The sequence below is a fragment of the Haemaphysalis longicornis genome, unplaced genomic scaffold (genome assembly GCF_048455015.1).
Source record: "Haemaphysalis longicornis isolate Haplotype H1 unplaced genomic scaffold, Haemaphysalis longicornis Haplotype H1 scaffold_10, whole genome shotgun sequence".
NCBI lineage: Eukaryota > Metazoa > Arthropoda > Arachnida > Ixodida > Ixodidae > Haemaphysalis > Haemaphysalis longicornis.
The window spans coordinates 103,281,346-103,309,180 of record NW_027526204.1 but is presented as its reverse complement, the minus strand read 5'-3'; the positions used below and the strand labels follow the sequence as shown (position 1 = coordinate 103,309,180).

General features: G+C 51.2%; 1 protein-coding gene and 31 non-coding genes across 32 annotated transcripts; all 32 read left to right on the top strand.

Moving 5' to 3' along the window:
• Positions 1-101: 101 nt before the first annotated feature.
• Positions 102-27,747, top strand: LOC144159995 (galactosylceramide sulfotransferase-like). The gene is made up of 7 exons (XM_077691622.1): positions 102-110; positions 205-329; positions 4,192-4,350; positions 16,037-16,247; positions 22,492-22,737; positions 25,435-25,608; positions 27,307-27,747. The coding sequence occupies exons 1-7, from the start codon at positions 102-104 to the stop codon at positions 27,655-27,657; spliced, it is 1,275 nt and encodes a 424-aa protein (XP_077547748.1). The 3' UTR covers positions 27,658-27,747.
• On the top strand, positions 11,629-11,700 carry Trnae-uuc (transfer RNA glutamic acid (anticodon UUC)). The gene has a single exon. It is a non-coding gene; the product is annotated as a tRNA-Glu (tRNA).
• On the top strand, positions 11,712-11,783 carry Trnaq-uug (transfer RNA glutamine (anticodon UUG)). Its single transcript has one exon. It is a non-coding gene; the product is annotated as a tRNA-Gln (tRNA).
• Trnae-uuc (transfer RNA glutamic acid (anticodon UUC)) lies at positions 11,848-11,919 on the top strand. The gene has a single exon. It is a non-coding gene; the product is annotated as a tRNA-Glu (tRNA).
• Positions 12,067-12,138, top strand: Trnae-uuc (transfer RNA glutamic acid (anticodon UUC)). Its single transcript has one exon. It is a non-coding gene; the product is annotated as a tRNA-Glu (tRNA).
• Trnaq-uug (transfer RNA glutamine (anticodon UUG)) lies at positions 12,150-12,221 on the top strand. The gene has a single exon. It is a non-coding gene; the product is annotated as a tRNA-Gln (tRNA).
• Positions 12,286-12,357, top strand: Trnae-uuc (transfer RNA glutamic acid (anticodon UUC)). Its single transcript has one exon. It is a non-coding gene; the product is annotated as a tRNA-Glu (tRNA).
• Positions 12,369-12,440, top strand: Trnaq-uug (transfer RNA glutamine (anticodon UUG)). Its single transcript has one exon. It is a non-coding gene; the product is annotated as a tRNA-Gln (tRNA).
• Positions 12,505-12,576, top strand: Trnae-uuc (transfer RNA glutamic acid (anticodon UUC)). The gene has a single exon. It is a non-coding gene; the product is annotated as a tRNA-Glu (tRNA).
• Positions 12,723-12,794, top strand: Trnae-uuc (transfer RNA glutamic acid (anticodon UUC)). Its single transcript has one exon. It is a non-coding gene; the product is annotated as a tRNA-Glu (tRNA).
• Trnae-uuc (transfer RNA glutamic acid (anticodon UUC)) lies at positions 12,942-13,013 on the top strand. Its single transcript has one exon. It is a non-coding gene; the product is annotated as a tRNA-Glu (tRNA).
• On the top strand, positions 13,025-13,096 carry Trnaq-uug (transfer RNA glutamine (anticodon UUG)). The gene has a single exon. It is a non-coding gene; the product is annotated as a tRNA-Gln (tRNA).
• Positions 13,161-13,232, top strand: Trnae-uuc (transfer RNA glutamic acid (anticodon UUC)). The gene has a single exon. It is a non-coding gene; the product is annotated as a tRNA-Glu (tRNA).
• Positions 13,244-13,315, top strand: Trnaq-uug (transfer RNA glutamine (anticodon UUG)). The gene has a single exon. It is a non-coding gene; the product is annotated as a tRNA-Gln (tRNA).
• On the top strand, positions 13,380-13,451 carry Trnae-uuc (transfer RNA glutamic acid (anticodon UUC)). The gene has a single exon. It is a non-coding gene; the product is annotated as a tRNA-Glu (tRNA).
• Positions 13,463-13,534, top strand: Trnaq-uug (transfer RNA glutamine (anticodon UUG)). Its single transcript has one exon. It is a non-coding gene; the product is annotated as a tRNA-Gln (tRNA).
• On the top strand, positions 13,599-13,670 carry Trnae-uuc (transfer RNA glutamic acid (anticodon UUC)). The gene has a single exon. It is a non-coding gene; the product is annotated as a tRNA-Glu (tRNA).
• Trnaq-uug (transfer RNA glutamine (anticodon UUG)) lies at positions 13,682-13,753 on the top strand. Its single transcript has one exon. It is a non-coding gene; the product is annotated as a tRNA-Gln (tRNA).
• Positions 13,818-13,889, top strand: Trnae-uuc (transfer RNA glutamic acid (anticodon UUC)). Its single transcript has one exon. It is a non-coding gene; the product is annotated as a tRNA-Glu (tRNA).
• Positions 13,901-13,972, top strand: Trnaq-uug (transfer RNA glutamine (anticodon UUG)). Its single transcript has one exon. It is a non-coding gene; the product is annotated as a tRNA-Gln (tRNA).
• Trnae-uuc (transfer RNA glutamic acid (anticodon UUC)) lies at positions 14,037-14,108 on the top strand. Its single transcript has one exon. It is a non-coding gene; the product is annotated as a tRNA-Glu (tRNA).
• On the top strand, positions 14,120-14,191 carry Trnaq-uug (transfer RNA glutamine (anticodon UUG)). The gene has a single exon. It is a non-coding gene; the product is annotated as a tRNA-Gln (tRNA).
• Trnae-uuc (transfer RNA glutamic acid (anticodon UUC)) lies at positions 14,256-14,327 on the top strand. Its single transcript has one exon. It is a non-coding gene; the product is annotated as a tRNA-Glu (tRNA).
• Trnaq-uug (transfer RNA glutamine (anticodon UUG)) lies at positions 14,339-14,410 on the top strand. The gene has a single exon. It is a non-coding gene; the product is annotated as a tRNA-Gln (tRNA).
• On the top strand, positions 14,475-14,546 carry Trnae-uuc (transfer RNA glutamic acid (anticodon UUC)). The gene has a single exon. It is a non-coding gene; the product is annotated as a tRNA-Glu (tRNA).
• Trnaq-uug (transfer RNA glutamine (anticodon UUG)) lies at positions 14,558-14,629 on the top strand. Its single transcript has one exon. It is a non-coding gene; the product is annotated as a tRNA-Gln (tRNA).
• Positions 14,694-14,765, top strand: Trnae-uuc (transfer RNA glutamic acid (anticodon UUC)). The gene has a single exon. It is a non-coding gene; the product is annotated as a tRNA-Glu (tRNA).
• Trnaq-uug (transfer RNA glutamine (anticodon UUG)) lies at positions 14,777-14,848 on the top strand. Its single transcript has one exon. It is a non-coding gene; the product is annotated as a tRNA-Gln (tRNA).
• Trnae-uuc (transfer RNA glutamic acid (anticodon UUC)) lies at positions 14,913-14,984 on the top strand. Its single transcript has one exon. It is a non-coding gene; the product is annotated as a tRNA-Glu (tRNA).
• Positions 14,996-15,067, top strand: Trnaq-uug (transfer RNA glutamine (anticodon UUG)). Its single transcript has one exon. It is a non-coding gene; the product is annotated as a tRNA-Gln (tRNA).
• Trnae-uuc (transfer RNA glutamic acid (anticodon UUC)) lies at positions 15,132-15,203 on the top strand. Its single transcript has one exon. It is a non-coding gene; the product is annotated as a tRNA-Glu (tRNA).
• On the top strand, positions 15,215-15,286 carry Trnaq-uug (transfer RNA glutamine (anticodon UUG)). The gene has a single exon. It is a non-coding gene; the product is annotated as a tRNA-Gln (tRNA).
• Positions 27,748-27,835: the final 88 nt, after the last annotated feature.

The window sequence follows — 27,835 nt, the reverse complement described above, 5'->3', positions numbered from 1 at the left end:
AGCGTTGCGCGCGCCATTCCTAGTGAAAAAGAAGCCGACAGGAACGTATTCCTGCCACAGGCCTCGTTTACGCTGGTTCCATCGTAATTCCCGCGCTCATCATGATTTCGGTAAGTGCCTTATTATTTGTTTCTTGCTTTTAGCAGATTACCACAGATATAAGGTCGATGCACTTGTTGGTTCCTATCTTCCTGCTCGTAACAGCCGACGTTCCTGCACCCCCGCAACAAGCAGATGCTCGTCTCGCTGGCTAGGCAAGGGAGGATACAGTTCTTGGCGCTACTTTTGAGCGGAGTCGTCGTCATCGGCTTCTTCCTCCAATTCCTAGGGTAATTAACCTAAGCTTCCTTCTGGACCGATGCTCCACGTTAACTTGCATGTCACTATTCCTGTCGAATGTTCCTACGTCGTTGGCACCTATATAATCAAGGCCGATTGAGTACGTAGAATTCTATGCAATAGTACAGTTGAACTTCGATTCTATGAAACCCGCCTTTGCGAATTTGCCGAAGTAACGAGGGAATTCGGATTTTCTACACAGTTGGTCATATGCAAATGAATTCTAGATCTCTAGAAGCGCGCGATTTAAGTGTGTGAGCGTGTGCGCGCGCTTGTGTGAGTGTGTGTTTTAAGCCGTTGTGCTGCTGGCCCGAACGACGCGGGTTCGGCCGTTGAAGCGCGGTCATTTTTCTGTTGGAAGAAGAAAACTAAAAACGTCCGAGCGCTTCCCGAGCACTTCACGACGGCGCGCCTCATAACACAGGCGCACAAATTTTCAAACCTCGCAAGAACTGCAATACCGGAGATGAAAAAGATGTCTGCAAGAATAGTGTGTGAATTGTTTGTCGGGTGCCTGTTTTGAAGCGCAAGAAGATATTACCAGCCGGCGGTCGTAAAACTTTCTACAGGGCTGACTGTCCGAAGCATCGTAACGTAATGTGTGCTGTTACTTTGCAGCTGAGACGTGGCTGCTAGAGCGTGGATAACGAAGTACAGAATAGAGGAGACAATGTCTCCCATTGCTTTACATTCGACCACTGCTTTACATTCGAAGAAACAACCATTAACAGATCATTGGTTCACAAATCGTGCGAAGAAACCGACGAGCATCCAATGACATATTGTTACGGGAAGCAGAAAAAGGACACTGGCACATAGCTCCGAGGTATCCACGCAGACAACGATGAAGCAGCGATGTATTTACGTGGATGAACTATGTACAAGCAGCCATGACAACTCGAGCTGAGCCTCACTGGTTCATCATCGTCTGCATGGATCCCTCGGAGCTATGTGCAAGTGTCCTTTTTTCTGCTTCCCGTAACAATCAGTCCGTCTGTTCCGTCGCGTACGTAGTTACCGTTTTGACCGGGCCGGCCCTCGCTATGCCCGTGCATTCGCCACGGTGGGGTGCGCCTTCTCGCGAATCCGCGCGCGCATGCGCAGTCGGGTCTCAGTAATCACGGTAACTACTTACACGACTGAACAGACGGACTGCTAAAACTCTCAAAAAATCACACTCGTGCCGCTAACGTGCAATCGTCTCGCTCTCCTGCCTGCCTCTCGAACGAAGACTGGTACATCACTTGTGCGCGGCCCATCGGGCTCTGTGGTCTACGAAGTGCAGACCACGGAAGCGGCGCTTCAGTCCACGCGTTGTGGATATCTCGTCTTTCTTGTGCCCCACACGCCAGTACCTGCGGCTAAGCTGTTCCCCAACTAACATTACGTCGTCCTTTCAGCCCAAACTGACACGCAATGACAAATACTGTTTTTTTTTTTCTCACGGCTGCCCGCATTACTAGATTTTCATGCCTCTGGGTCCGGCTCTATATTTCTTATGAGACGCAGGGTTGACGCGTGGTTAACACTGAATCTCATTAACGGTCAGGTGTAGTAATACTGAGACGCTTTATAAAAGCTACTCTTGCTTGAAATAAGACAGCGCGAACCAAAAGACGGGCACAAAACAGACAAATATAGGATCGACGAGCACTCTCCGAGAACGTGCCGGACAGTGTGCTCGTCCCGTCCCTTGCCTTTCCTTTGTCCTCGTCTTTTCGTAACCTATTTTCTTTTTAAGGGACCCTTCAAAACATTTTCAACTTCTTTTTTGAAAATCTTGAAGGCTTTTAGAACGTAGCGAACAGACTCATCCAGTACTTAGAATAGGGGGTGATAAAGAGCCTCATCCAAAGGTTACTTGCTCTTTGCTCATCAGATAACTTAGAAACTTGATCAAAATATTTTTCTCTTTCCCGGTCATGGCGTTCTTTGAGCGCTCGAATTACGTCGTCAGAGCGATGCAGCGTCTATTAGCCGGCTTCCTCTTAGCAGCAGCAATGAACGCACTCGATAGCCGCTTTAAAAAAATTAGCAGTGGCTTAGCTCGGCTATGCCAGGATACACGTAGCGTGAGCTAAGGTTCAGCAAACCAATCCAGTCCAGTCCAGTCACTGCTCCTCGCGCATGCGCACCACGGCTCTCCAGGAGCCACGCGAAACAGCTATCAAGCGGCCAAGGCGCAGCGTCTGACTTGGCTACTGCGCAACGGAGGCGCACAGTGGGCACGCGCCGGCGCCAGTGCGTCTGCCGCGGCTATGACGTCACTCCTCTGGAATGCGCAGACCGGCGAATGTGCAGACCGAATTCTCTACACGCCCGTACTCCAACTGGATTGGATTATCCAATCCAAAACAATCCAATCCAAATCTAATCTAATCCAATGCTCCTCGCGCTTGCGCAGCACGGCCCTTCGGGATCCACGCAAAAACTGCTCAACCTCGGCCAGTGTAGCTTACGCTACAAAATCGCCACAAAAGCAAAGCACATGGGGAAGGCGGATCTACTGCGACAAGCAAATCCTGCAGTGTCGTTCTGAACTGGCGATAACTGTCGCTTTCGCAGTGCTTCCAGGCACGGATGAAAGAGTGAAATAGCGTAGCAGAGTTCTTTGAAGCCATGAAAGAACTCTTGAATTATGTTTCTCTTACGCAGCGGACCACAAAATCTCTTCCTGCCACCGTTCTTCCACCAAAGGACGTCATATTATCATTTCGTTACCGAAACCTCCTGTGATGCTTCGGCAGAATTGCACCGTCAAATATTGCTAGAAAGGATGCAAACATGTCAAACTCGGGCCTGTCTTACTATAACGGCAAGCTGCGTCGTGACTAATTGATTGTCTTCATTGAATCACGAGACACTTTATTTGGTCCAAAACTAAGACAGGGAGGGCAGAGATTTGGAGATCCCCAAAACGAGGCAGACGACGGTTTGTAGCCCTTAAGCACAGGCGGAGTCCGAGGCTAGTTGGACGACAGCTTCAGAAGGCCGGCGTTGGGGCTGAGCATCTCCCACTGCTCTGGCGTGGTGATCTGAACAGGTGACCTAAGCGTGGAGGGTTTAAAGAAACATTCCCATATAATGCGAGTAGGGGATGCACAGTTTTCGTACCGTTTGCGGGTGCCTCTGTAGGTGCCAAAGTATATATGCGATTCCGGGCTGCGGGATCGGGGAAAGTACCGATGTAGTTGTATCCAGGCGGTGTAGAGTGGCGCTTCTTCAGGATGGGATGGCGAGGCAGGAAGCGTGCGACTGACGCGGTAATACTGAGTTTTAGCATAGCGGCTACCGGAGGCTCACGCTACAGCGGCGGGTTAGCGGGACCCGACTGCGCAGGCGCGCGCGGAGAGGGCGAGGAGGTCGCCCCTCAGCGGAGCGAATGCGCGGGCATGGCGAAGGCCGGCCCGCGCAACTAATCCACCCTACCGTAACGAATTTGCATTTGCGCAGTCGGGCCCCGCTACCCGCCGCCGTAGCGTTAGCGACCCGCTATGCTAAAACTCTCTAATGATGCGTGATGTCTCAATACGACAGGAGGACTCGTAGCCTGGGGTTTGGGGGAGTAACGGTAGAGGATACCTGGTAGGCACGTCCTTGCGCATGCATGCCTTCAGTCATGAATTCCACCTTGGGGTACTGTCGCACTCGACTCAGACTGCTTCACACAGACCGCTTTTTCTCCAGCAGTGGCCAGCTTTCCTAGCAAGATGGTTCGCTGCGGGCTAATTGGAGATGGGCATTAGCTCAGTAGAAGCTCGCTCCAAAAGCAGATGCGATGATCGTACTCGTTAGAGGAAAAGCCGACCCTATGATCACGATAGTATATAAAGGATTCGACTACGCTCCCAGGATCGGCACGGGTTGCTCGGAACACAGCCGGGTGGCCTTCATCAAGACGCACAAGTGCGCCGGCACCACGGTGCAGAACGTGCTCATGCGCTACGGCTTCTCCCGGGACCTTACATTCGCCATCGGACCCCGTGACGTCTACCTGGGCCATCCCACCAGGTAAATGGTCGCCCTTGCGTGCAACGATGGCCCGATTTCCCGTCATGAAACCTGAGCTTCAGGCGCCACGCTCCGTATATGACCTTATCTCTCCGTGCATAATTTCTGAATCACGATTATTCGTGCAATGTTACTTTAAGTAGCTAACTGCATGTGCAATTTATTCGTGCTATGGCGAAGTGACCCTGGAGAAAAACCCTCCTAAATGTTTGCTCTCCGCTGTTGCATCGCACCCAGTGTCTGACAAGTTTAACCTTGCTGTATGTCTTCCTATCGTCCATTGGACTATGATGACGACGCGCGAAGGCCTATTTGTGTCGCACAATATCACGTGCGCAAAACTCGAGCGAGAAATCAAACGCCGATATGCTGCAGAAGCGTTATGGGTGCTTATAGGCACGGAGATAAACACTTTTATTTCTGGCCAGGCTTAGGGACGGTTGAGCAGCGGAAGCGCAGCTCTTAGGCCCGAGCCCTGTCGACCAGAACGCACTGGGACTTGGCGGACGCGCGGGAGGGCAGACAGCCAGGAGTCGTGGGGGGAGGGGTGGGGTTGGGTAGGGGAAGAGGAAGCAGGAAGGGCCAGTGCCAGTGCCAGAGGTGGGGGGTGTCTTCGTAGTCCACGCAGTGTGGACAAGAGGGGGTGGGGAAGAGGGATAGCGACATGTGGATGAGGATGCATCGAATGGCGAGGGAGTAACGGCCGAGCAGGAATTACCCGGCCGGAGATGGACAGCTCATGCTTAGCCGTACATGCTTGTGCTGCTTGGGATAGTGCTGATTCAACGGGGGATAACGAGGGGTGAGGTGGTGGAAGGGTAGTGCGTGAAAGCCTGTGATGGAGGGTGATTTCACGGAAGGTGAGCAGTGGCTCTAGGTGAGGAGGTGGGTGGGAAGCGAGGAGGGGGCTCTGCTAGGGGTCCGGTGTATCAAAGCTCGGGCCGCTTCGTGTGCCTTCTCCGCGCCGCCGAAGCCCATATGGCCAGGACTCCACAAAAGGGAGATGGTGCGTTCAGGAGGGGGGTGGGAGCAGGGAATTTCGTGGGCGAGGGGCGAAATGATGCGCCTTCAGAAATTTCTAACGGCCGTTTGAGAATTGGGGGGTGGGGTGGAGGGTTGTGGCGAGGGCAATTGTTGCGTCCTCCGCGGATGGTGCCTGAGGTAGAGGGGGTTGAGGTGTGCGTTTGGCGGGGTTGCTGTTCTGCAGCATCAACGTATTGCTTGTATTCGCTGGCGAGGCGCGCATGCAGGCAGCCGTGTGAGTGCGCCGTCACTCGTTACGTCGGTCTCCGCGGGATGGCGGTACCCGGGCATACACGGGTAGCTACAGGCAGCAGGATGAAACATGCGCATGCTGCGGCAGTGATCGGGAAAATATGTAGACCAAATTTTCAGGGGCTGCACAGAGATACGACCATTGCAGGGGGTGAGGGGGAAATGACGCTGGCGGAGGCTTTGGGATTTGGGGCGAGGGGGAACCTCAACTTTAAGGCCATAGAGGTGACGAAGAGGCGACTGGAGTGGTGGTGGAGGAAAGGTAGGGGAGGGATGGGTACGCAGGCGGAGTAATCATACGGATGAGAATTTAGAACAGCGAGAAGAGAAAAAAGGGGGGTTGGGAGCGATGAGTTGAAAACAGGGAAGAGGGGCAGATGGGAGGCAGGAAGCAAATCTATTACGTTAGCTGGGAGTAGGGCAAGCGAGCGCAATAAGACAGGCAAGTCGGTTGCTGAAAACCGACGCCTCGGTTCAAAGGGAGAGCCACTAATCATCATCATCATCTATCACATGACTGTGCTGGACGTGAACGAAGTCTACCTCAGCGAACGCAAAGTATTGCCTCGAGTGCACTGTGAGCGTGATTAATAACGTCTCTGTTGACACCACCGTTGAGAATCGGGTTGAAACGGAGCAGACAACGCAGGCCGGCGTTTTTTTTTTTTTTTTTCTTCGGCGTGCGCGCGCGCAGCCGTTTCCAGTGTTACCAAGCGAAGAAATTGACAGCTAAACTTTTCAACGAATACCACCTATCCGTCCGTGTTCGAGGAGGGAGGGAAGTGTTTCACATGGTATTGTGCTCGCGCCAGGCGACGGTTTGTGTGGTAGGTGGGGTGCATGTTGCGGGGGATGGGCAGGGGATAGAGATCCCCTCGAAATTCTTGAGGGATAGGGAGGGGTGGGGAGTGGTGGACGGGCGGGTAAAATTTGAGGGAGAATAGGACTGTTCTGCCGGTGTGGGTTAGGGCAATGCGAGATAGTTGGGCCTGTCGGTGTGCTTCTATAAGTGCGGATGGTGTGTTCAAGATGCCCGTGTTGAGGAGAGCGTCGGAAGCCGCGCTGAGGGGTAGATGTAGCGTACGGAGATATAGTGCGCGTTGTATGGCTTCTATTCGTGTCATTTCGGTGCGGGTGATGGCGAGATATGGTAGGGTATACGTGATGCGTGGGCTGAAAATGGCGTGGATAACCTTGAGGCGGTCTGACTCCCTAGGGCTATGTCCTCGCGCGGTGACGCGCCGTAGAACTCCCGAAATGTGGTCTGCGTGGGTCTTGAGTAGGTGAATGGTCTGTGTGATGAGTCGATCTTGTTGGATGTATGGCAGAGCCCGACAAAGCGACTTGGATGTTGGCTGTCCGTCGTGTTGGCCGGTGGTTGGGTGGGAGTAGAAGGAGCTCTGATTAGTGGGGGGAGCCGGATAGCCCGGCCGCCGCCGCTGTCGCTGTGATTGTTGTGGCCGCTAGTTGGAGTGTGTGTTGGATATGCGCGTCGCTGCCTCGTGACATCCACACTGTTATATAGTCGGCGTGCAAAGCGCTGTGTTGTGTGGGTATTTGTAGGAGAGCCCGAGCAAGGGGTATTAAAGCTACATTAAAAAGAGTGGGGGAGAGTAGTCAGCCCTGCGGGATGCCTTTGGCAGGTAATGGAAATTGAGAGGACTTTAAAGGACCAAGTCGGAGAGTTGCTGTGCGGTCCGCGAGGAAAGCTCGCACGTAACCATAGCAGTGCTCTCCGACTTGTAAAGAGTTGACGTTGTCCAGAATAGCGGTATGGCTAATATTGCCGAAAGCCTTAGTGAGGTTTACGGCTAGTATAGCTGAAGTGTCTCGTTCGGGTGGGTTCGATAATAGGTGCTGGTGGAGTTGGAGGTGAATGTCGTTGCTGCTGAGGTGGCGTAGGAAGCCGAACATGTTGTGAGGGTAAGCATCGAGGTCATCAAGATGTTGAGTTATTCTGGACAGCACCATTTCTTCTAGGAGTTTGCCGATGCAGGAGGTGAGGGAAATGGGTCTGAGGTTTTGATAATTTAGTGGTTTATGTGGTTTCGGTATGAGGGTAACGGTGGCTGTGCCGTAGGTTTCTGGGAGCGTACTATGAGCGCAGCAGTCGTTAAAGTGTTCGAGCAAAGTATCGATGGACGCGGTGTCGAGGTTTCGGAGAGCCGAATATGTAATACCGTCTGGGCCTGGGGTGGTGTTACGATTATGTGGTGCAGGGTGGCCGTAATCTCGGATTTTGGGAACGGAGCGTGTAGTTTGAGGTTAGGAGGTGCGTCGTATTGCGGGTGAGGGGCGGAAAGGGGTTGTGGTTGGCCAATGTACATGTCGCGCAGGGCGTCGAGAGGATTCGGGACAGAGTTAGATAGGTTGTGCGCTAGCGCAGCTGGCCGGGATGTAGTTTCTGCTTCGGTCATCGTGGGGTCGAGAAGGTGGCGAAAGAGGTGCTAGGTGCATTTCAGGCTGGTTCCATTGTGTAGTGAGTCGCAGATGGCTTGCCAGCGTGCATTCTGGAGGTGCAGGGCGTATTTCTCTACATCTTGAAATTTGAGTTCTGTGAGGCGGAGGTGTAGGCGGCGGCTGTTTTTTCCAGCGCCGGGTTAGATTAGCAAGCGCTTCTAGGAAGTGAGCCATGTGCACGTCTGGGTTCGGTGAAGTTTCTATAATTCGAGCTTGTGTGGTGCATGCATTGATGTCAGTTTTGAGGGTCCCAATCCAAGAATTAATGTCAAATGTATGTGAGGGGGAAGTTAGTTGGGCAGTTGCGCAAAGTAACGTGCGGAGTTTGGGTCAATTAACAAGGGTGCATGAAGGGCGGCTGCATGATCGTGGTGAGGGGAGCGGAAGAAGAGTTTGGATGATGTAGTGGTCGCTATTGAGGGTGCCGTCAAGGCGTTGTCATGTTGTTCGTTTGATGTGTGTGAGTGTAAGGTCCGGTGAAGTGGCGCGTTGTACACTATTGCTAAGGCACGTGTGTACATGTGGTTCGTTCTCTAAGGCGAGGCGAGTCGTGTGAATGTCTTCCAAGAGAAGCCGGCCTTTCGGGTGGTGCGGGGGTAATTCCGTGCAGGGTGAGGTACATTGAAGTCTCCTACGATCAGCAGAGGGGCATTAGCTGCCTCTGCGAGTACGGTTTTGTAGAGAGTATGAAAGCGGTGTTGTAGTCGTGAGGTGCTATAAATGTTGAGGATGTATAGTATCGTTCGGGCCGAATCGTTGGCGATAGTTTTTATGAGGGTGTGGGGATGGAAAGTGCCGTTAATCTCCACAATATCGGCCGTAAGATTGCGGTGGGCTAATAATGCTATTTTTGATTGTTCTTGGAGTGTCTTGTATCCCGTGAATTTGAAGTTAGGTCCCGGATCTTGCAGAGTATGATGTGGGGTGGGGTGGCGTGGTGGTCAATGTATGTTGCGAGCACTGCGTGTTTGGACTTAAAGCCATGGCAGTTCCACTGCCATATAACTAACTGTTTAGGGGTTGATCGAGTCATCATGGGTAGATGGAAGTTGGGGCATGGAGGGTTGGAGGGCGAGGGCTATATCTTGGATGCTGGCTTGCGTGAGGGACATTTGGGAGGAGAGGTTCTCTAAAGCTTTAAGGATGGCGGTGATGGTAGAGGCTCGGGATTCTAATTGGGTTTCCAAAGCTTCTATGCGAGAGGTAAATTGTGGGATGGTGGGGGGAGAGGGGTGGTGGGGTCGGTGGCCTGGCGCTTGGCAGGTGGGGCGTTTGTAGGAAGGTTCTTTAGTTCCTGTTTGGGTTGGCTAATTTGAGCTCGGAGAAACTGTCCATTGGCATTGCTGGTATCGCTTTCTGTAAGGGTGGGTTGGTATTGAGAGAGTAAAGGCGGGAGGGAAGTGCTGCTGTGGGGACGGAGAAGGACGGAGGGGTGTCTGCCCTCGCGCGCTAACCTGGGCGTAGGTTGGGGTTCCAAAGTCTTCAGCAACGGGGCGCCCTGGCGATGTCCCGGGGGGGGGGGGGGGGGCTTCATAGCCGGCATGAAGGTGACTGGCTAGAAATGGGTTCCCGAGTCTGTCTTGGGCGGTCGGCTGTCAGGTTAGCTGTCTTCGTAGACGCGGGATTGCCTCGGGTTGCCGAAAACGCTGGCTTGTCGCGGGGTCCACGATGATTCTGCGGCGGGTGGTGGGGGTCTTCCGTACCGCTGTGGGCAGGCTCGGTTGCCCGTTGGGTGAAGTCCCAATCAAATTATGCAGCGAGGGTGGCACGTGTGTTGCGGGGAAGGGTGGAGAGTGCCGCATATGGTGCAGCGATTGTCGGCTGCTAGTGAGGGGCATACGTCGGCCCTGTGTCCAACGGTGCAGCAGCGCGGGCAGGCTTCCGTCTTGCGATTTAGGGTAGTGCAGCGTAGTGTTACCATATGGTAGCGTATCCGATAAGGAACACTGGATCCGTGGAAGGTAACCTGTGTGAGGGTGGAGGAGCCCATGCGGCGCGCATCGAGGATGTGAAGATGGGGGTTAAACCGTATCAGGTCGCCGAGGGTGTCATCAGCGTTCCTGTCCAAAGGAAGACCTCATACTACCCCGGCGGCAGTTTTGTTTGCTGGTGCCGCCACGTGTGTTGCAAGGGTGTATAAACAGTTGTTGATACTGAGATTGTTGAGCGCCGCATATTGACGTGCGCGATCTTCCAGATCAGTGCTGATGACAACAAAGTTGGTACGCAGATGTAGCCGTATTTGATCTTGCGGGTGAGGAGGAAGGAAGGCTTGCGTTTTCAGGAGGGTGGCTGTGATGGGGTCGTGGGAGCTCAGGTCCAATCCGCTTTGGGGTGGAAAGACAATCTTTATGTCTCCTGATGGAAGCGGGGCTGGTGGCAGGGCAGTTCGTACGTGGTTGCTTCGTGGTGTGGCGGTGGGTGAAGAGCGTTGAGTATCGGCTGCAGTAGGGGTTCAAAGGGCTCGTTGGCGTCGACGTACATCTATCCACCGGTTGTCGTCTGGGGTAGTGGAAGAAGTTCCGGGAAGGTCGATATCGCCTTCGGCTGGGGTGTCCATTGGGTAACCTTGGGCGTCCGTAGCCATTGGAGCGTCTTGCTGTGAGGGAGGGGGGGGGGGGGGCGGAGCGTCAGGTAAAGTGGCCTTAGAGCTGTGCATGGCCGACCAGGTGTGCCCCGCTGGGCGCCGGCTACGGCGCTGGCCCCGGCGGCGACGAGCACGAGCACGTTCGGGGCAGAGAGTGGGGTGTGCCGATAGGCGAAGTGGCGGAGTTAGGCCTAGCGTGGCCAGCTCACACGTAGGAGAAAGTCGCGGCCGCTTTCCCCGCCGAAAGTAGTCGTAGCTCGAAGATCCCGGTGTCAGTCGAAAGTGAAAGTAGCAGGGCGTCGACTGAGACATCAAAATCAGGCCGTGGTAAGGTTAGAATCCGTGGTAACGGCGAGGCAAAGCAGGAGCTCACGTGGGGCACGTCATAACAGCATGGTCCCCTGGTGGCCGTCCTCCATAGGGACGGATAAGTGCGTGAGCCAAGGACTTATACACCCTCCAACATCCCCCAGAAGGATATCGACCCCACACCACGAAAAAAAAAAGCTTCCACAACCACGAGCATCCTTCCCATGGATTAATACACCCCCCCCCCCCCCCCCAGGAGGTTTTCGATACCCCCCCCCCCCAGACCGTAATTCTGGTTAAAACCATGGCGTGAGCTTTGCTGTATAATGCGCCGGACGAAGATTAACCTAGCGAGATACGCTGGGTCGTACACACATGTGCAAACATACCACGACGTCCTCTATCCAGCACCGTCGCCGCGCTGTTGATAATCGTGGAATCCATGTACGTACGCACTCAATAACACTCACCAGCCCAGCGAATCGATTCGCCAGGTCTTCACCAAGTTCCTCAAGTCATGGTCTATACGTCTCATGGCGCAATGGTGAGCACTCTGGTCTGAGCTCGAGTATCGGTGAGACCTTTCTTTTCCCAGCAACGCAGCCAAGTGTGCAATTTGTTGGCCCCGTCCGGCGCCCCTTTCGTTCTCCGGCGTGGTCTAGTGGCTAGGATACCTGGCTTTCACCCAGGAGTCCCGGGTTCGATTCCCGGCGTCGGAATTGGGTAGATCGGTCTCATGGTGTAATGGTGAGCACTCTGGACTTTGAATCCAGCGATCCGAGTTCGAGTCCCGGTGAGACCTTTATTTTTCCAGCAACGCAGCCAAATGGGCAATTTGTTGGCCCCGTCCGGCGCCCCTTTCGTTCTCCGGCGTGGTCTAGTGGCTAGGATACCTGGCTTTCACCCAGGAGGCCCGGGTTCGATTCCCGGCGTCGGAATTGGGTAGATCGGTCTCATGGTGTAATGGTGAGCACTGTGCACTTTGAATCCAGCGATCCGAGTTCCAGTCTCGGTGAGACCTTTCTTTTTCAAGCAACACAGCCAAGTGTGCAATTTGTTGGCCCCGTCCGGCGCCCCTTTCGTTCTCCGGCGTGGTCTAGTGGCTAGGATACCTGGCTTTCACCCAGGAGGCCCGGGTTCGATTCCCGGCGTCGGAATTGGGTAGATCGGTCTCATGGTGTAATGGTGAGCACTCTGGACTTTGAATCCAGCGATCCGAGTTCGAGTCCCGGTGAGACCTTTATTTTTCCAGCAACGCAGCCAAGTGTGCAATTTCTTGGCCCCGTCCGGCGCCCCTTTCGTTCTCCGGCGTGGTCTAGTGGCTAGGATACCTGGCCTTCACCCAGGAGGCCCGGGTTCGATTCCCGGCGTCGGAATTGGGTAGATCGGTCTCATGGTGTAATGGTGAGCACTCTGGACTTTGAATCCAGCGATCCGAGTTCGAGTCTCGGTGGGACCTTTCTTTTTCCAGCAACGCAGCCAAGTGTGCAATTTGTTGGCCCCGTCCGGCGCCCCTTTCGTTCTCCGGCGTGGTCTAGTGACTAGGATACCTGGCTTTCACCCAGGAGGCCCGGGTTCGATTCCCGGCGTCGGAATTGGGTAGATCGGTCTCATGGTGTAATGGTGAGCACTCAGGACTTTGAATCCAGCGATCCGAGTTCGAGCCCGGTGAGACCTTTATTTTTCCAGCAACGCAGCCAAATGTGCAATTTGTTGGCCCCGTCCGGCGCCCCTTTCGTTCTCCGGCGTGGTCTAGTGGCTAGGATACCTGGCTTTCACCCAGGAGGCCCGGGTTCGATTCCCGGCGTCGGATTTGGGTAGATCGGTCTCATGGTGTAATGGTGAGCACTGTGCACTTTGAATCCAGCGATCCGAGTTCGAGTCTCGGTGAGACCTTTCTTTTTCAAGCAACGCAGCCAAGTGTGCAATTTGTTGGCCCCGTCCGGCGCCCCTTTCGTTCTCCGGCGTGGTCTAGTGGCTAGGATACCTGGCTTTCACCCAGGAGGCCCGGGTTCGATTCCCGGAGTCGGAATTGGGTAGATCGGTCTCATGGTGTAATGGTGAGCACTCTGGACTTTGAATCCAGCGATCCGAGTTCGAGTCTCGGTGAGACCTTTCTTTTTCCAGCAACGCAGCCAAGTGTGCAATTTGTTGGCCCCGTCCGGCGCCCCTTTCGTTCTCCGGCGTGGTCTAGTGGCTAGGATACCTGGCTTTCACCCAGGAGGCCCGGGTTCGATTCCCGGAGTCGGAATTGGGTAGATCGGTCTCATGGTGTAATGGTGAGCACTCTGGACTTTGAATCCAGCGATAAGAGTTCGAGTCTCGGTGAGACCTTTCTTTTTCAAGCAACGCAGCCAAGTGTGCAATTTGTTGGCCCCGTCCGGCACCCCTTTCGTTCTCCGGCGTGGTCTAGTGGCTAGGATACCTGGCTTTCACCCAGGAGGCCCGGGTTCGATTCCCGGCGTCGGAATTGGGTAGATCGGTCTCACGGTGTAATGGTGAGCACTCTGGACTTTGAATCCAGCGATCCGAGTTCGAGTCTCGGTGAGACCTTTCTTTTTCCAGCAACGCAGCCAAGTGTGCAATTTGTTGGCCCCGTCCGGCGCCCCTTTCGTTCTCCGGCGTGGTCTAGTGGCTAGGATACCTAGCTTTCACCCAGGAGGCCCGGGTTCGATTCCCGGAGTCGGAATTGGGTAGATCGGTCTCATGGTGTAATGGTGAGCACTCTGGACTTTGAATCCAGCGATCCGAGTTCGAGTCTCGGTGAGACCTTTCTTTTTCAAGCAACGCAGCCAAGTGTGCAATTTGTTGGCCCCGTCCGGCACCCCTTTCGTTCTCCGGCGTGGTCTAGTGGCTAGGATACCTGGCTTTCACCCAGGAGGCCCGGGTTCGATTCCCGGCGTCGGAATTGGGTAGATCGGTCTCATGGTGTAATGGTGAGCACTCTGGACTTTGAATCCAGTGATCCGAGTTCGAGTCTCGGTGAGACCTTTCTTTTTCAAGCAACGCAGCCAAGTGTGCAATTTGTTGGCCCCGTCCGGCACCCCTTTCGTTCTCCGGCGTGGTCTAGTGGCTAGGATACCTGGCTTTCACCCAGGAGGCCCGGGTTCGATTGCCGGCGTCGGAATTGGGTAGATCGGTCTCATGGTGTAATGGTGAGCACTCTGGACTTTGAATCCAGCGATCCGAGTTCGAGTCTCGGTGCGACCTTTCTTTTTCCAGCAACGCAGCCAAGTGTGCAATTTGTTGGCCCCGTCCGGCGCCCCTTTCGTTCTCCGGCGTGGTCTAGTGGCTAGGATACCTGGCTTTCACCCAGGAGGCCCGGGTTCGATTCCCGGCGTCGGAATTGGGTAGATCGGTCTCATGGTGTAATCGTGAGCACTCTGGACTTTGAATCCAGCGATCCGAGTTCGAGTCCCGGTGAGACCTTTATTTTTCCAGCAACGCAGCCAAATGGGCAATTTGTTGGCCCCGTCCGGCGCCCCTTTCGTTCTCCGGCGTGGTCTAGTGGCTAGGATACCTGGCTTTCACCCAGGAGGCCCGGGTTCGATTCCCGGCGTCGGAATTTGGTAGATCGGTCTCATGGTGTAATGGTGAGCACTCTGGACTTTGAATCCAGCGATCCGAGTTCGAGTCCCGGTGAGACCTTTATTTTTCCAGCAACGCAGCCAAATGGGCAATTTGTTGGCCCCGTCCGGCGCCCCTTTCGTTCTCCGGCGTGGTCTAGTGGCTAGGATACCTGGCTTTCACCCAGGAGGCCCGGGTTCGATTCCCGGAGTCGGAATTGGGTAGATCGGTCTCATGGTGTAATGGTGAGCACTCTGGACTTTGAATCCAGCGATCCGAGTTCGAGTCTCGGTGAGACCTTTCTTTTTCAAGCAACGCAGCCAAGTGTGCAATTTGTTGGCCCCGTCCGGCACCCCTTTCGTTCTCCGGCGTGGTCTAGTGGCTAGGATACCTGGCTTTCACCCAGGAGGCCCGGGTTCGATTCCCGGCGTCGGAATTGGGTAGATCGGTCTCATGGTGTAATGGTGAGCACTCTGGACTTTGAATCCAGCGATCCGAGTTCGAGTCTCGGTGGGACCTTTCTTTTTCCAGCAACGCAGCCAAGTGTGCAATTTGTTGGCCCCGTCCGGCGCCCCTTTCGTTCTCCGGCGTGGTCTAGTGACTAGGATACCTGGCTTTCACCCAGGAGGCCCGGGTTCGATTCCCGGAGTCGGAATTGGGTAGATCGGTCTCATGGTGTAATGGTGAGCACTCTGGACTTTGAATCCAGCGATCCGAGTTCGAGTCTCGGTGAGACCTTTCTTTTTCCAGCAACGCAGCCAAGTGTGCAATTTGTTGGCCCCGTCCGGCGCCCCTTTCGTTCTCCGGCGTGGTCTAGTGGCTAGGATACCTGGCCTCCTCACCCAGGAGGCCCGGGTTCGATTCCCGGAGTCGGAATTGGGTAGATCGGTCTCATGGTGTAATGGTGAGCACTGTGCACTTTGAATCCAGCGATCCGAGTTCGAGTCTCGGTGAGACCTTTCTTTTTCAAGCAACGCAGCCAAGTGTGCAATTTGTTGGCCCCGTCCGGCAGAACGACTCAGCGGGCAATGGAGCGGAAGATGATAGGTGTAACATTAAGGGGCAAGAAGAGAGCGGAGTGGGTCAGGGAACAAACGCGTGTTAAGGACATATTAGTAGAAATTAAGAAGAAATGGACGTGGGCAAGGCATGTAATACGAAGGCAAGATAACCGTTGGTCATTAAGGGTAACAGAGTGGATCCCTAGAGATGGCAAGCGTAGCAGGGGGCGGCAGAAAGTTAGATGGGAAGATGAGATCAAACGTTTGCGGGGATAAATTGGTCGCAGTCAGCACAGGACCGGGATAATTGGAGATCTATGGGAGATCACCATCCTATCTACGCCCTGCAGTGGGCGTAGATAGGATTGTGATGATGATGATGATGCTTACAACTTTTACCTTCTTCAAGCATGATTTTATTTGTATTTAATTAAGAGAGAGAGAGAGAGAAACCTAAGAAGTGGCACTCTCTTTCTCCCCTCTCAAGGTTCCAGCGCAATATGGTGCCCAACATTGGCCGCTACGGCCGTCAGTACTCTGTCCTGGTGCACCACAACCGCTACTCGGGGCGCGAGGAGTACGCCAACGTAATCGGCAAGGACGTCTTTATCGTCACGATACTCAGGGAGCCCATGGCCCTCTTCGAGTCGCTCGCGGCCACCCTCAGGCACAAGGGAATACACATCGACGATATCGAGGTGGGAAAATGCAAATTTGTGGTTAAAAAGTTGACCGCAATGAAGGGCGCTCTCGGTTAATCTAGGCCACGTTTTTACAGCGAAGCTGTATGTGGCTTCCCTGGGCAAATTTTCTGTTTCCGTGCGTGTGCGCCGCAGCGTAGACAGATGGTGTTTGCGTTCCAATTTACTCTTTAGACGGCTTCGTTGCTGTCTTCGCGGACAGTCCGCCATGTTAAGCCTCGTTCCAATATCGAAGTCGAAGTATCGAAGTCAGCAACGATGCAGGCTACCTTCCTGTCTGAACTGAAAAAACGACGCCAGCGCCACCTTTTCGTGTATTAATGTTGTTACAAACTAACTCGTTATTTTATTGAAATATTTAGCATAATTTATTAGTGGTAAATAAGATTTTGTTTTATTTTTATATTAAGTGATGTTTGTAATAATAATGGAAATATTATTTCCGAGACCTGCGGCTCGCGTTTCTCGACATGTCTGCTACGAGGTTGTCGTCTGCGTTGGTGTTGCGCTCTTGCCCGCCGCGCCGTTCCAATTATTCCTTTACACGTCTAGTTAGTCTGCTTCTTAAGCTGTCTACCAAGCTGTCCGCGAATTGGAACGCAGCCAGAGATGTCAAAGCGTCTAATCGCTCGCTTGTTACAGGGAGGCGTCGGATGTGGAGAGGGGTGTAGGGGGAAAGAGTAAGGGACCGTCAGAACCTCTATTGTTGACTGCATATTCACGGAGAATTCGCCTGTTTTTTTTTTTTTTGCTTTTTTTGCGTAAGCAATCAGTGACGTGATGCACGTTTAGCTATGACGACATGTAGTGTAATTTGACGCTTAGCTTATGATGAAGGTCACAGTCAAGCTATCAAATATTTCGCATAAAAGATATAAAAACACTTGGCATGTATTAATATAAAAATTAAGACGGCAGCTTAGGTTGGCAAGAGAAACACATTTCTTCCGGTTAAAATTGGCGTCAACACCATACGGCGATCGAGTAACGTTGATCCAAAAGCGAGCGAAAAGCGGGTAAACTCTGTCACGCAATCTTTTTCACCGTGTCTATTTCTTTCGATCGCTTTTAGTAGCATAGTTGAGCTCCGCGCTTCAATGCACGCTTTGTTGCGTGACTGCGTTATCACCTTGCCAGCCGTCATCGCCGCCACGCTATCGTCAGATGCTATTCGACAAGTTTATGGCGTGATCACAGAAAAAATTGGCCTCGTATCTACTCATTTCGTTGCAAATGACGACGGAAAACAATAGTCGACTGGCGCCCTCGGCAAGTAAGTGCCCCCCTCTTTTTCCCGCTCACCCCTCATGCTGTTCCCCTCCCGTCTCGTTCCTCCCAAGATAACACGCTAGAGTTTCGCTCCAGTAAATTTAAATTTACAGCGTTCCACTGCTCCAAGTCGGGTTCCTCGATGCCAGCGCCGCTGTACGGCGGAGACGCGCGTGAATCGAGGCACCCGAATACAGCGTTTATAGAACCACGTTGCCCTATTCTGCGAGCATTTCAAGCGGAACGCGGAACCTATCTAGTGGTGCCTTTCAATGCGGTGGCCGTTTGATTTTTTTTAAATGTCGCCAGGTAACGCGGGCAACAGCAGGCGACGGTTTTCTTCAGATGATGTAGTATTTTATTTGCTAACGCAAAAAACAAGCATCCGTAATTTTTTAATAAAGGAACACTGTAAATATTACTAATGTATTGATTTTCTGCCTTATATTTGCGTAATGTCTTGTTCTTGTGCAACAATGTTGACAAGTATGAACTTTAACACCGGACCTAGGCGTTCAGATTTGGCTGGTTATATAAGGCTATTGCGCAGTTTCTGTTTAACTTTGACTTTGGCTGGGTGGCTGAATCGAGCCACAGGCAGACAGATAGACCAATTTCTGTGTTTAAGTAGCCCAAGAAAGATTATCGACTTTAAAAGAGAGCCGTGACCATCGGTTGTACGACGGAGAGCGAAACGTTACGCCTGATGACGGCGGAGCGTACCGATGCCGTGAACTCACTCATTAGTCAAGGTGGAACTCAACCAGCGCAGTAATAAATAAAAGTCCGATTTTAATGCGTAGCATTCTTTGCCAAGTACCCGCACACAGCCACGACTGTGTAACGCCCCGCATTTCCACAAAAATGCAGACATTCCGGAAGCTCCATCTGTAATAGTTATAATAGCGTAAATGTAGATAACTGGTCGCACGAAATTTTGGAAAACTAAAAATTAACAAAAATATAATAAATTACGAAAAGTGGCGAACCGTGTAACGCCCTGTATTTCCGAAATAATGCAGATTTCGCGAAAGTTCCACTGGTAATCGTTACAATAGCGTAAATGGAGATAAATAGTCGAACGAAATTTTGAAAAACTCAAAAATAAGAAAAAAATATAAAGAATTACGGAAAATGACAACGTATAACGCCATAAAAATTACGAAAAATGCCGAACCGTGTAACTTCCTGCATTTCTATAGTAATGCAGATTTCATGAAAGTTGCACTTGTAATCGTTACAATAGCGTAAATGGAGGTAAATGGTCGAACAAAATTTTGAAGAACTCAAAATGAAGCAAAATGTTTAAAAAACATGCAAAATGGCGAACCGTGTAACGCCCTGCATTTCCACAATAATGCAGATTTCCCGAAAGTTCAACCTGTAACGGTTACAGTGGCGTAAGTGGAGATAATTGGTCGGACAGGATTTAGAAAAACCAAAAAAATTGGCTGGAAAGAACTCACACTCAAGACAAGCGGCATAAGAATGCTAAGTATTAGTAGACAATTATCTGAATTTCGGAAATTTTTTCTTTGTTATTTTTTCTTGAATTCGATCATGTGACCCTTCAGCCATACAGTTAACCAGCTTACTAGGAGTAGTGTGGACAAATGCCATGCGTTGGGTTCTTTGTAATGAAGAGGCTTGTACTGCCCTCTCATGTAACTGGCCAAACAAATAACTGCTATTTTATTGCCAAACGTGAAAACCAAATACGGGACGTTATTTTTACGATCCGTTATCGCTGACTTGAAAACAGTCAAAACTGCGCGTCGTGCGAAACGGTGCCTGCTGCAAATTCACCGGGATTCCACGGCGCCGAAGGTCGGTGAAATTTTTAACACGAAAGTTTTTATGCCCGGATACATCAAGATCTGACCGGCATCATATCCGTCACGGAAATGACGTCACCAGAAAAAGTTCCATTGACTCGGATGCGCCCGGATTCGATCCACGAACTCTCTCGCCGCAACGGGACCGAGGTACACAGCGTTAGGATAGGTCTACGAACGCGTCTTATATATTTCCCACTACTTCCTTCATTCAGATGCCGTCCAGGAGATGCTGCTACTGCTTTCGGTTCCGTTATGTTCGCACGGTTTTCAAGGGGCTGTGGTTTCAGTCGGATTTACGCAATGTTCCGGCGAGTGCAATCCAGTGTCTAACGTTGATGCGTCTAACGGAGCCATACCGACGTAATATAAATAGCGATGTGCAAGTTCGTATGGATGCACAATAAACATTTAAATGCTCCTGTGAAGGCACATTTCTATTTCGTGTTTTACCGATTCTTATGAAAGTGGCATCAACCACATTGTTTTGTCCTAGTTCACGGCGACGGCAGCCGCCATTTGGAAGCTGTTATGCAACACCACCTTTTACGCAGGCTGAAGTTGCCAACGTGTGACACACGGCCGGGCTGGAGGAGCGGCGGGCGCGCACTCGCTCGCCGCTGCTCCAGTCCGGCCGTGGTGTGACATAGCGTACGTCACATTATCTCAGCCAATCACAAAGATATATATATATATATATATATATATATATATATATATATATATATATATAGAGAGAGAGAGAGAGAGAGAGAACCACTTTATTTTACAACTGGGATTTAGGGGGAGGGATGGCCCAAGCCCATACGGCTTCGGCGACCGCAAGGGTCCGTGCGGTTAGAGTTTCCTGAACCGCCACGTCCGAGCTCCCCAAGGCCTGTTCCCGGTGGTGGGGCATGGGGTAGGAGGGAAATGGGTCGTGTGGACACTCACAGAGCGAATGGAAGTGGGTATCACGTTGGTGGCAATGAGGGCAGTGTGGTGTTGGAAACTTGTGTGGGTGCGAGTGTGTGAGCATGGTTCTGTGGGGGAAGCCGACAGGGCGTCACATACAAGCCGTAGTGTTGTCGAATAGCAAAGACAGGCCTGTCATCCATCCGTGGCATTGCGTCTAGTTTTTCATTTCCGGCCAAGATTTATGCGCTTTCAGTAGAGAGAAATATGATAAACTTTAAAAGACGGGCTAGTAAACGTCGTGAAACGTCAAAATGACGACAGCACATACAACCGCTGTGCCAACCGGAACGTGACCAAAAGTGAAAGCCAACCAGACAAAGCTTCCGGTGAATTCACAGTTCACGAGAAATTTACGGTGTCGAGAATATGGCCCCAGAACAGAGTTTTATCAGTCCATCTGTTCCGTCGTGTACGTAGTTACCGTGATGACCGGTACCCGACTGCGCATGCGCGCGCGGAAGGGCGAGGAGGCGCACCCCACTGTGACGATGCGCGGACATGGCGAAGGCCGGCCCGCGGAACTAATCCCGCAACCGCAGCGAATGTAAAAGTGCCAAGACGGATCCCGGTCAACACGGTAACTACGTACACGACGGAACAGACGGACAGCTAAAACTCTCTAACATATGTGCGTTCACTGCGCGGTCCCGGTGCGAAAAACGAGCGAACTTCGGCTTCACGGGCGAAACACATGAGCGGAAAGGGACAAGTCCGTGTAGCCGGTAAAAGGCTTGTCTATAACACAGCGTTCGTACTCTCAGCCCTATCCTGCCCCGCCGGAGCAGGATTTGAATAAAACTACTGCGGAATTCTGAAGTCTTAGCCCTTCGCTTTTGCCTCCGACATGTTTGGAACGAGTATGTTTCGGCAGTTTTCGGATGTAGCTGGTTGAAGTTGAAATCGCTGTTATAGACAAGCGTTTTACCGGCTACGCGTCTGCAGCTTCGCTAAACGGTTTCGGCGCCGGACGACCCCCCGGATCGGTTGTTCCGCGCGCATACCACGCGCGTCCAACTTGCCAGATACTCGTATTTTCCGCCGCCGTGCGCGTTTTTCACGTAGGCAATTAGTTGCTGGTGGCCGCAGCCAATGACAGCGCGGGGTGCGGGAACGTTGCAGGCGGGAAGCGTGAGGGGGAGGTGTGACACGAGATTAGCGTTTCTTGTACCGAAGGCACGCCGAAGGCACATCCGCACCATGCGGTTTCCAATTCTTTAAAACGGCAGCGCGGGGCCGTGCGTAGGTGTGTCATAGAGATAGAATATCTAATTTTTTTATTTCTCTATGGGTGTGTTGCTTGCGGCGCAATTCAGATGCAGTAGCTGGTGCTACGGACCAGTCTCATCGACGGACGCACGATCAGCCTTAATTGAGAGGCCGGCGGATCCATTTTGGCTGTAGTCTTACATAAAATTTCGTCATTTTAGAACAGCACATAATATAGCTTCGCTGGCCGTCCTTAATTCACTGAGTGGAAGGGCGGATGTTTTTTTTTTTTTTTTTTCTTTTTGAACGTGCGCCTATAGTTCTGCCTACACCGGCGTTTTTCTCTTCTTTTTTTTCACCGCGCGGCAACAGCTACGACGTTTCGAAGTTGTCAGTGGTTATTATGTCATCTCAGGCATAAACGATAATGGCAAAACCAACTTCATAGCAATACCAGCAATGGCCACCAATGCCAGTGATTCAGTAGCGACCGCCCTCCTCTGCCCCTGCGATTAAGGAGAAGCGGCGCCGCTCCCGTGAAAATGGCAACAGTCTTTCTAGCAAAATATCATAATTTCCGGCTTCATTTCTGACTAGATTATTAGATTCTAGCTGAAATCGACAGCTTCTAACTCGAAAAATTCTTAGTCTAGCTAGAGATGGTTATTTCCAGCTTGCGGGGGTTTTTTTTTTTTTTCTTCTTCTCGCTGGACTGACAAATGCTAGCTGGAAGTATAAATATCAATCCAGCTAGAAATGAACTAGAACCTGAATTTCTAGCTATAAATTATGCTATTTCCAGATAGGATGTTTCTAGCTAGAGGAAATTTCTGGTTCAATATTCCAGCTAGAAAAAACACCTGGGGCAAATGCGACTGAGAGGAGAGCGCGTTCTCTCTCCATCGAGGTAATGGTTTTCCTCCACTTCACCTATTACCATCTCTGTTCACGGCTCAATAATCGCCCCATCGCAGGACTCGCGCGGCAAGGGCCACTTCCTGTCGTACCTGGCCGGGATGCGCGTCGACTACGGCCGCATCGGCACCAACCAGATGGCCTTCGACCTGGGGCTCTCGGTGAACGTCATGAACAACTCAAAGCGCGTGATTCGGTTCATCCGGCGCCTCGACGCCGAGCTGGACCTGGTGCTCATCGCCGAGCTCATGGACGAGTCCCTGGTCCTGCTCAAGCACGCCCTCTGCTGGACCACACAGGACGTGGTGAGATGAACTGTCGAATGCGATAGCTTTTGCAATTTTGTCTCCATCGGTCGGTTACAACTCAAGAACGGCACCACCTCATGTAGTGTGTCACTCCGCCAAAGCGCCGGACCCGTGACGTCAGTGCGCGCGCGTTTTGAAAGGGGTTTGCTATGAATGCGTGATATCGTCTGCCTTGTCTCACGCAGTTTGTTTGTCGTCATTGGAGTCGTCTATAAGCATAAGTAAAAAAAATCACGGGAACGGCTCACGCCATGTTCAAAATATTCCCAGTAACGCTCTACTTGCGCCGCGCGGAGAAACATCCGGCTACGGTGATAAGGCACAGCGGCAACTTCCGGTTCAATGACGCTACCACCGACGTAGTGTCTATCCAGCAAGGCGAATTACCTAGAGTCAAGGAATATAAATATTTGGGAGTGTGGATAAACGAAGGGGATAGCTACTTAAGTACTCAAGAGGAGCAACTTAAGGTTAAGGGAAAGCGAAACGCAGCTATAATGAAGCATAGAGCTCTGTGGGGGTATAACAAATATGAAGTAGTAAGAGGAATGTGGAAAGGAGTAATGGTTCCGGGTCTCACGTTTGCGAATGCTGTACTCTGCTTAAAATCAGACGTTCTATCACGCCTTGAAGTAAACCAGAGAACGGTAGGACGTCTGGCCTTAGGCGCGCATGGAAAAACAACTAACGAAGCAGTTCAGGGAGATATGGGCTGGGCGTCGTTTGAAGTTAGAGAAGCTCAGAGTAAAATATGCTTTGAGATGAGGTTGAGGGCAATGGATCAACGAAGGTGGGCAGCTAAGGTTTTTAGGTACCTATACTTGAAAAGCGTGGACACGCAGTGGTTAAGAAAGACTAGAAGGCTAACGATGAAATACGGAAAGAACAGTGGGGAATCCAAAACAGCCAAGGTAACCAAAAAAGAGGCAAGGCAGATTGAAACGAATAAATGGAGGGAAAAAATGGAAGCCAAAACGTCGTTAGAGATGTACAGGGCTGAGAAGATGAACATCAGAAAGGAAAATTTCTACGATAATTCCCAGGGCAGTGCTTTGCTTTTTGAGGCTAGAGCAGGTTGCATGCGAACTAAGAGTTTTGTGGGGAAGTATTCACAAAATGATGGGGTATGCGTGGTCTGCGGAAAAGAAACAGAAACTATGCGGCACATCGTGCTAGAATGTGAGGGTATCCATCCAAATATACATGAAGGGAATATTGGGCTGTCAGAAGCCCTAGGATTTAAAGGTATCACAGAGGAAGTGAACTTCAAGGCTGTCGAGGGGACGAAAAGAAGATTAGAATGCTGGTGGACGAAAAGCAGAGAGGGGAATATTGCCTAGGACAGTTACCACTTGTAACAGAAAAAAAAAGTATTTTGTGCCTAATAAGCTTTTTGTGCCTGCCCTAAGCAGCGCTAGTATTGAACCAAAAGTGTAAAACATAGGTATATTAGTCTTTTTTGGTAAGATGACATGTCATCACCCCGATACAAAGGGGAAACCAATAGAAATCATCATCAATCATCATCATCATCATCATCATCGGTGCCGTTCTTAAGTGTTCACCGAGTATAGAGTTGCATACGGCTTCCCCATATCCGCGCCTCCTTCATGCCGAACCAGGCGATGCAGAAAAAATTACCATCCCTGTCCAAAGAAAGTTGAGCGATGCGCATAAAGCTAAAAGCGCGTCCAAACTTTGCTGAAAGTGCGTCCAATCGATCGCCAAGCCTTCGAAAACCCAAATCGCAAACAATGAACGAAACCATGCGACGACTTTTTGCGCATCTACGAATGATCTAAATGTATACTGACACGTGGTTTACGAGAAAAGGTATACTATTGTACTCCTTGATGACGGATGCTTGTACTGTTTTATCTAGAGTCATTCCTTTTTCGCGGTTTTCCGGCAACCATTTTGACACAATGGAAGCCCAGTGTCACGCATGCGCCGTGTGTCCAGAGATCTTATCAGAGCTTTTCGGTCGACCAACTGGTCTATGAGGAAATGCGTTAGTTTTCTGACAGAACGCCATCGGTCCCACTAATAAAGCTATCGCTTTAATAAAGGACAGCAGCTGACTGCATGGGATTTGCCTTCGGGGTGCAAATACTGCGGGGTGCCAGAAAAATGCAGGCGGGGTTTATTTCTCCTGCTGTGTAACGTTATTGGCTGCGCGCGCCAAAACGTCATGAAAAGTGACCCACGCAGCCAATCACGCAAGACCGCATCCTCATCAGGGAGGTCTCGTAACCACAGGCAATGGAAACAGAGCCGGCTCAGAATTGGTTTCCTCTACGTCACAAAAAAAAAATGCGAACTGCACAGCGAAATGAAAGCTTAAATTCTAAACAATCTTTGCCACTGAAGATAGCTAGGTCTGCTCGTTCAGTGTCCCGAAGTGGTTCTTTTTGCTCGTACTAGAAACATTCTTCACAATTTTTGGCATGCAAAAATACCACATACCTTATTTATTCGATTATAAGGCAGTCACGATTATAAGGCTAGGGTGCAGTTTGGAGAGTGAATATATATATATATATATATATATATATATATATATATATATATATATAAGGCGGGGTATGACTTACTACGGATTTTGGAGAAAAAATTGGAGAAAAACCTCGCCTTATATTAGAATAAATATGGTAAGCCAGTTACAGACCATGCTAATTTCCATTACGAGCGCAGGTGAGTTTCCAGCAGAACGCGAGAAGGTCGCAGTACTTACCAAGCCGCATTCCCGAGAAGGCACGGCGAGCCATCCTGACGGCGAACTACGTGGACGTATCCCTCTACAACTTCTTCAAAATCAAGCTCCTTGACGCCATTGCAGCCTTTGGCGTTGATCGAATGAAGGAAGAGGTATGTGGCTAAGCGGCTTAGCGCGCATGTTATGCCTGCAGTTATGTGTGCACGGTACCCGCCGCGGTGGTCCAGTGGCTAAGGCGTTGTGCTGCTGAGCACGAGAACGCGGGTTCGATCGATGCCCGGCCGTGACGGCCGCTTTTCCGAAGGAGGCGAAAAGCAAAAACGCCCGCGTGTGCGAGATTTCGGTGCACGTTAAAGATCCCCATGTGGTCGAAATTAATCCGCAGCCCTCCACTACGGCGCGCCTCATCGCTTGCGTTGCGTCGGCACGTTAAACCCTACAATCAATCAATCTATGTGCGCACGGCAAGTCTCCGGCATAAGAATAATGATAATGCGCATTGTGATTAAACATTTGCTGGTCTCTGCTCATGCAATAAGGCCTAGCGAAACAGCATGGCTGCTCGAGTCACAGTGTATGTAGAGGGAAAAAGAGAAAGCATTCACGCAGAGGTCAAATGAATAGTCATGAAAACCCGAATGCATGTACCAAAACTGACTGCGAGTACTCTAGTGCTTAGGCTTACGAATCAGCCTCGAACACATTACCACTGGAATCACATGCATCAGAGTTTCATGTACGCTAGGGAACGGGAAATTGCCAGAGAACAACTCTCCTTTAAATAATGCAGTGTATACCTTTAATATAATGTAACCGAATTATAGTGCGGGACCGGATACAACGAGGGTTTTCCTGGCCACCGCTAGGCCAGGAAATACAACTCAATGCATAAGTGTACGGCTTATCATGTGGTTTCCTGATGCACAATATCATTTATAGTGCGGTTTTTGGCGGGTCCACTGATCGACCGGTCAGCTGGGACATCGTTTTAGGGCCGCAAAAAAGAAAGAAGAAAGTTGGATTCAGCCATATCTGACGCAGCCTGCACTCCTTTCTCTCCTCTAACTTAGGCACGTACAGAAAATAAAAGAAATAGGCACTCTTCAGCTCGTTTGTTCTGTTTGCTCTTGCCACATAACCGAAACTGCCCTTGCTCTCGGCACACCTCTGAAGATAGCAACTCTCCCCCCTTCCTCGGGCGCGGTCGGCAAGTTGTTGCTATTGTAACGTTGTGCAGGTAACGCAACCACCCTTTTCCTTTCAAACATCTGGATGTAGTGAGCCGAGCTGTGACGCTGAAGGTTTCCACTACCTGTACGTTGTGCTGATGAGCAACCGCCTTCGGCATTGGGAACGCAAAGCGCGGATGCGAGAGAAAAAAAAAAAAACGTTCTTATCATGTTGTCCCGCTGGCATAAGCCGGGCTGCTTCCGTCTCTGCGGTATCCATTCTTTTAGATACTCTTTAAGAAACGCAGATGCGTCAAAATATAAACACAAGGTGTAAGTTAAAGCCGCGCTCGCAGATTGTTAGACCGTGCATCAGCGTCTGATCTGGAAAAAAAGAAAAAATAAGGACCGTACCTCTGTGGCGTTCGGTTGTGTCATAATAAGCAAAGAATGATTTAAAGGTACCTTGCAATTAGGCTGCATTCGCGCATGTTTTGTTTATAGTGCGGATTTTCGCAGCTCCCGCAGCATACATTATAAACGGTCTAGTAATGTCAAAGTAGCCTGGCACCGAGCAGTAGCCACATCACTTAAAAGACTTGGAAGAAGGCGAACGCCCACTACTTTTATTTCTTGCTCGGCGAAGCCATTTTCACCGCACCACAAATTGCACGCACGCAGGTGTTCGCGCTGCGCAAGATGCGCATGTCCATGTACGGCGACTGCGTCGACTCCGAGGACACGGCAGACAAGGTGTACCCGCCGCAGTTCGTCTTCCGCCCCGACGTGGTCGGCTACCGGATCAAGAACGACACGCGGGCCGTGCCCTCGGCCACCTGCCGCATGCTGGCCGCCAACGAGCTCCTCTTCACCAACATGATTCGCCGCCGGCAGCTCATGGACATCTCCGCCTTCTACTTCGCCCGTTGGGGGGCCGGAGCGGCAACCGGCCTTGCCGCATCCGCACCGCTCGGCCTTGCTCTGTCCCTAACCCTCTCCGTACCTTGGTCTTCGAGGATGTTGCTTGGTTGACAATATCTTCGTCCCTTCTTAAGAAGGTTGTATATAAAGTGGATGTTCATTTTATTGTTCAACAAATGCGTGAAAATTACCGAAGGTTTCCAATCCATGATGCCAAAGCTTGATCTACAGGCAGTGTCTTCGGGATAATACAGGGTGTTACGACGATAATTGGAACACTTTAAAAAAA

Excerpts from the sequence above, each read along its gene's own strand:
- LOC144159995 (XM_077691622.1), top strand. Across the intron at positions 16,248-22,491 it reads TACACATCGACGATATCGAG|GACTCGCGCGGCAAGGGCCA; the intron begins GTGGGAAAATGC and ends GCCCCATCGCAG. Across the intron at positions 22,738-25,434 it reads GCTGGACCACACAGGACGTG|GTGAGTTTCCAGCAGAACGC; the intron begins GTGAGATGAACT and ends TTACGAGCGCAG.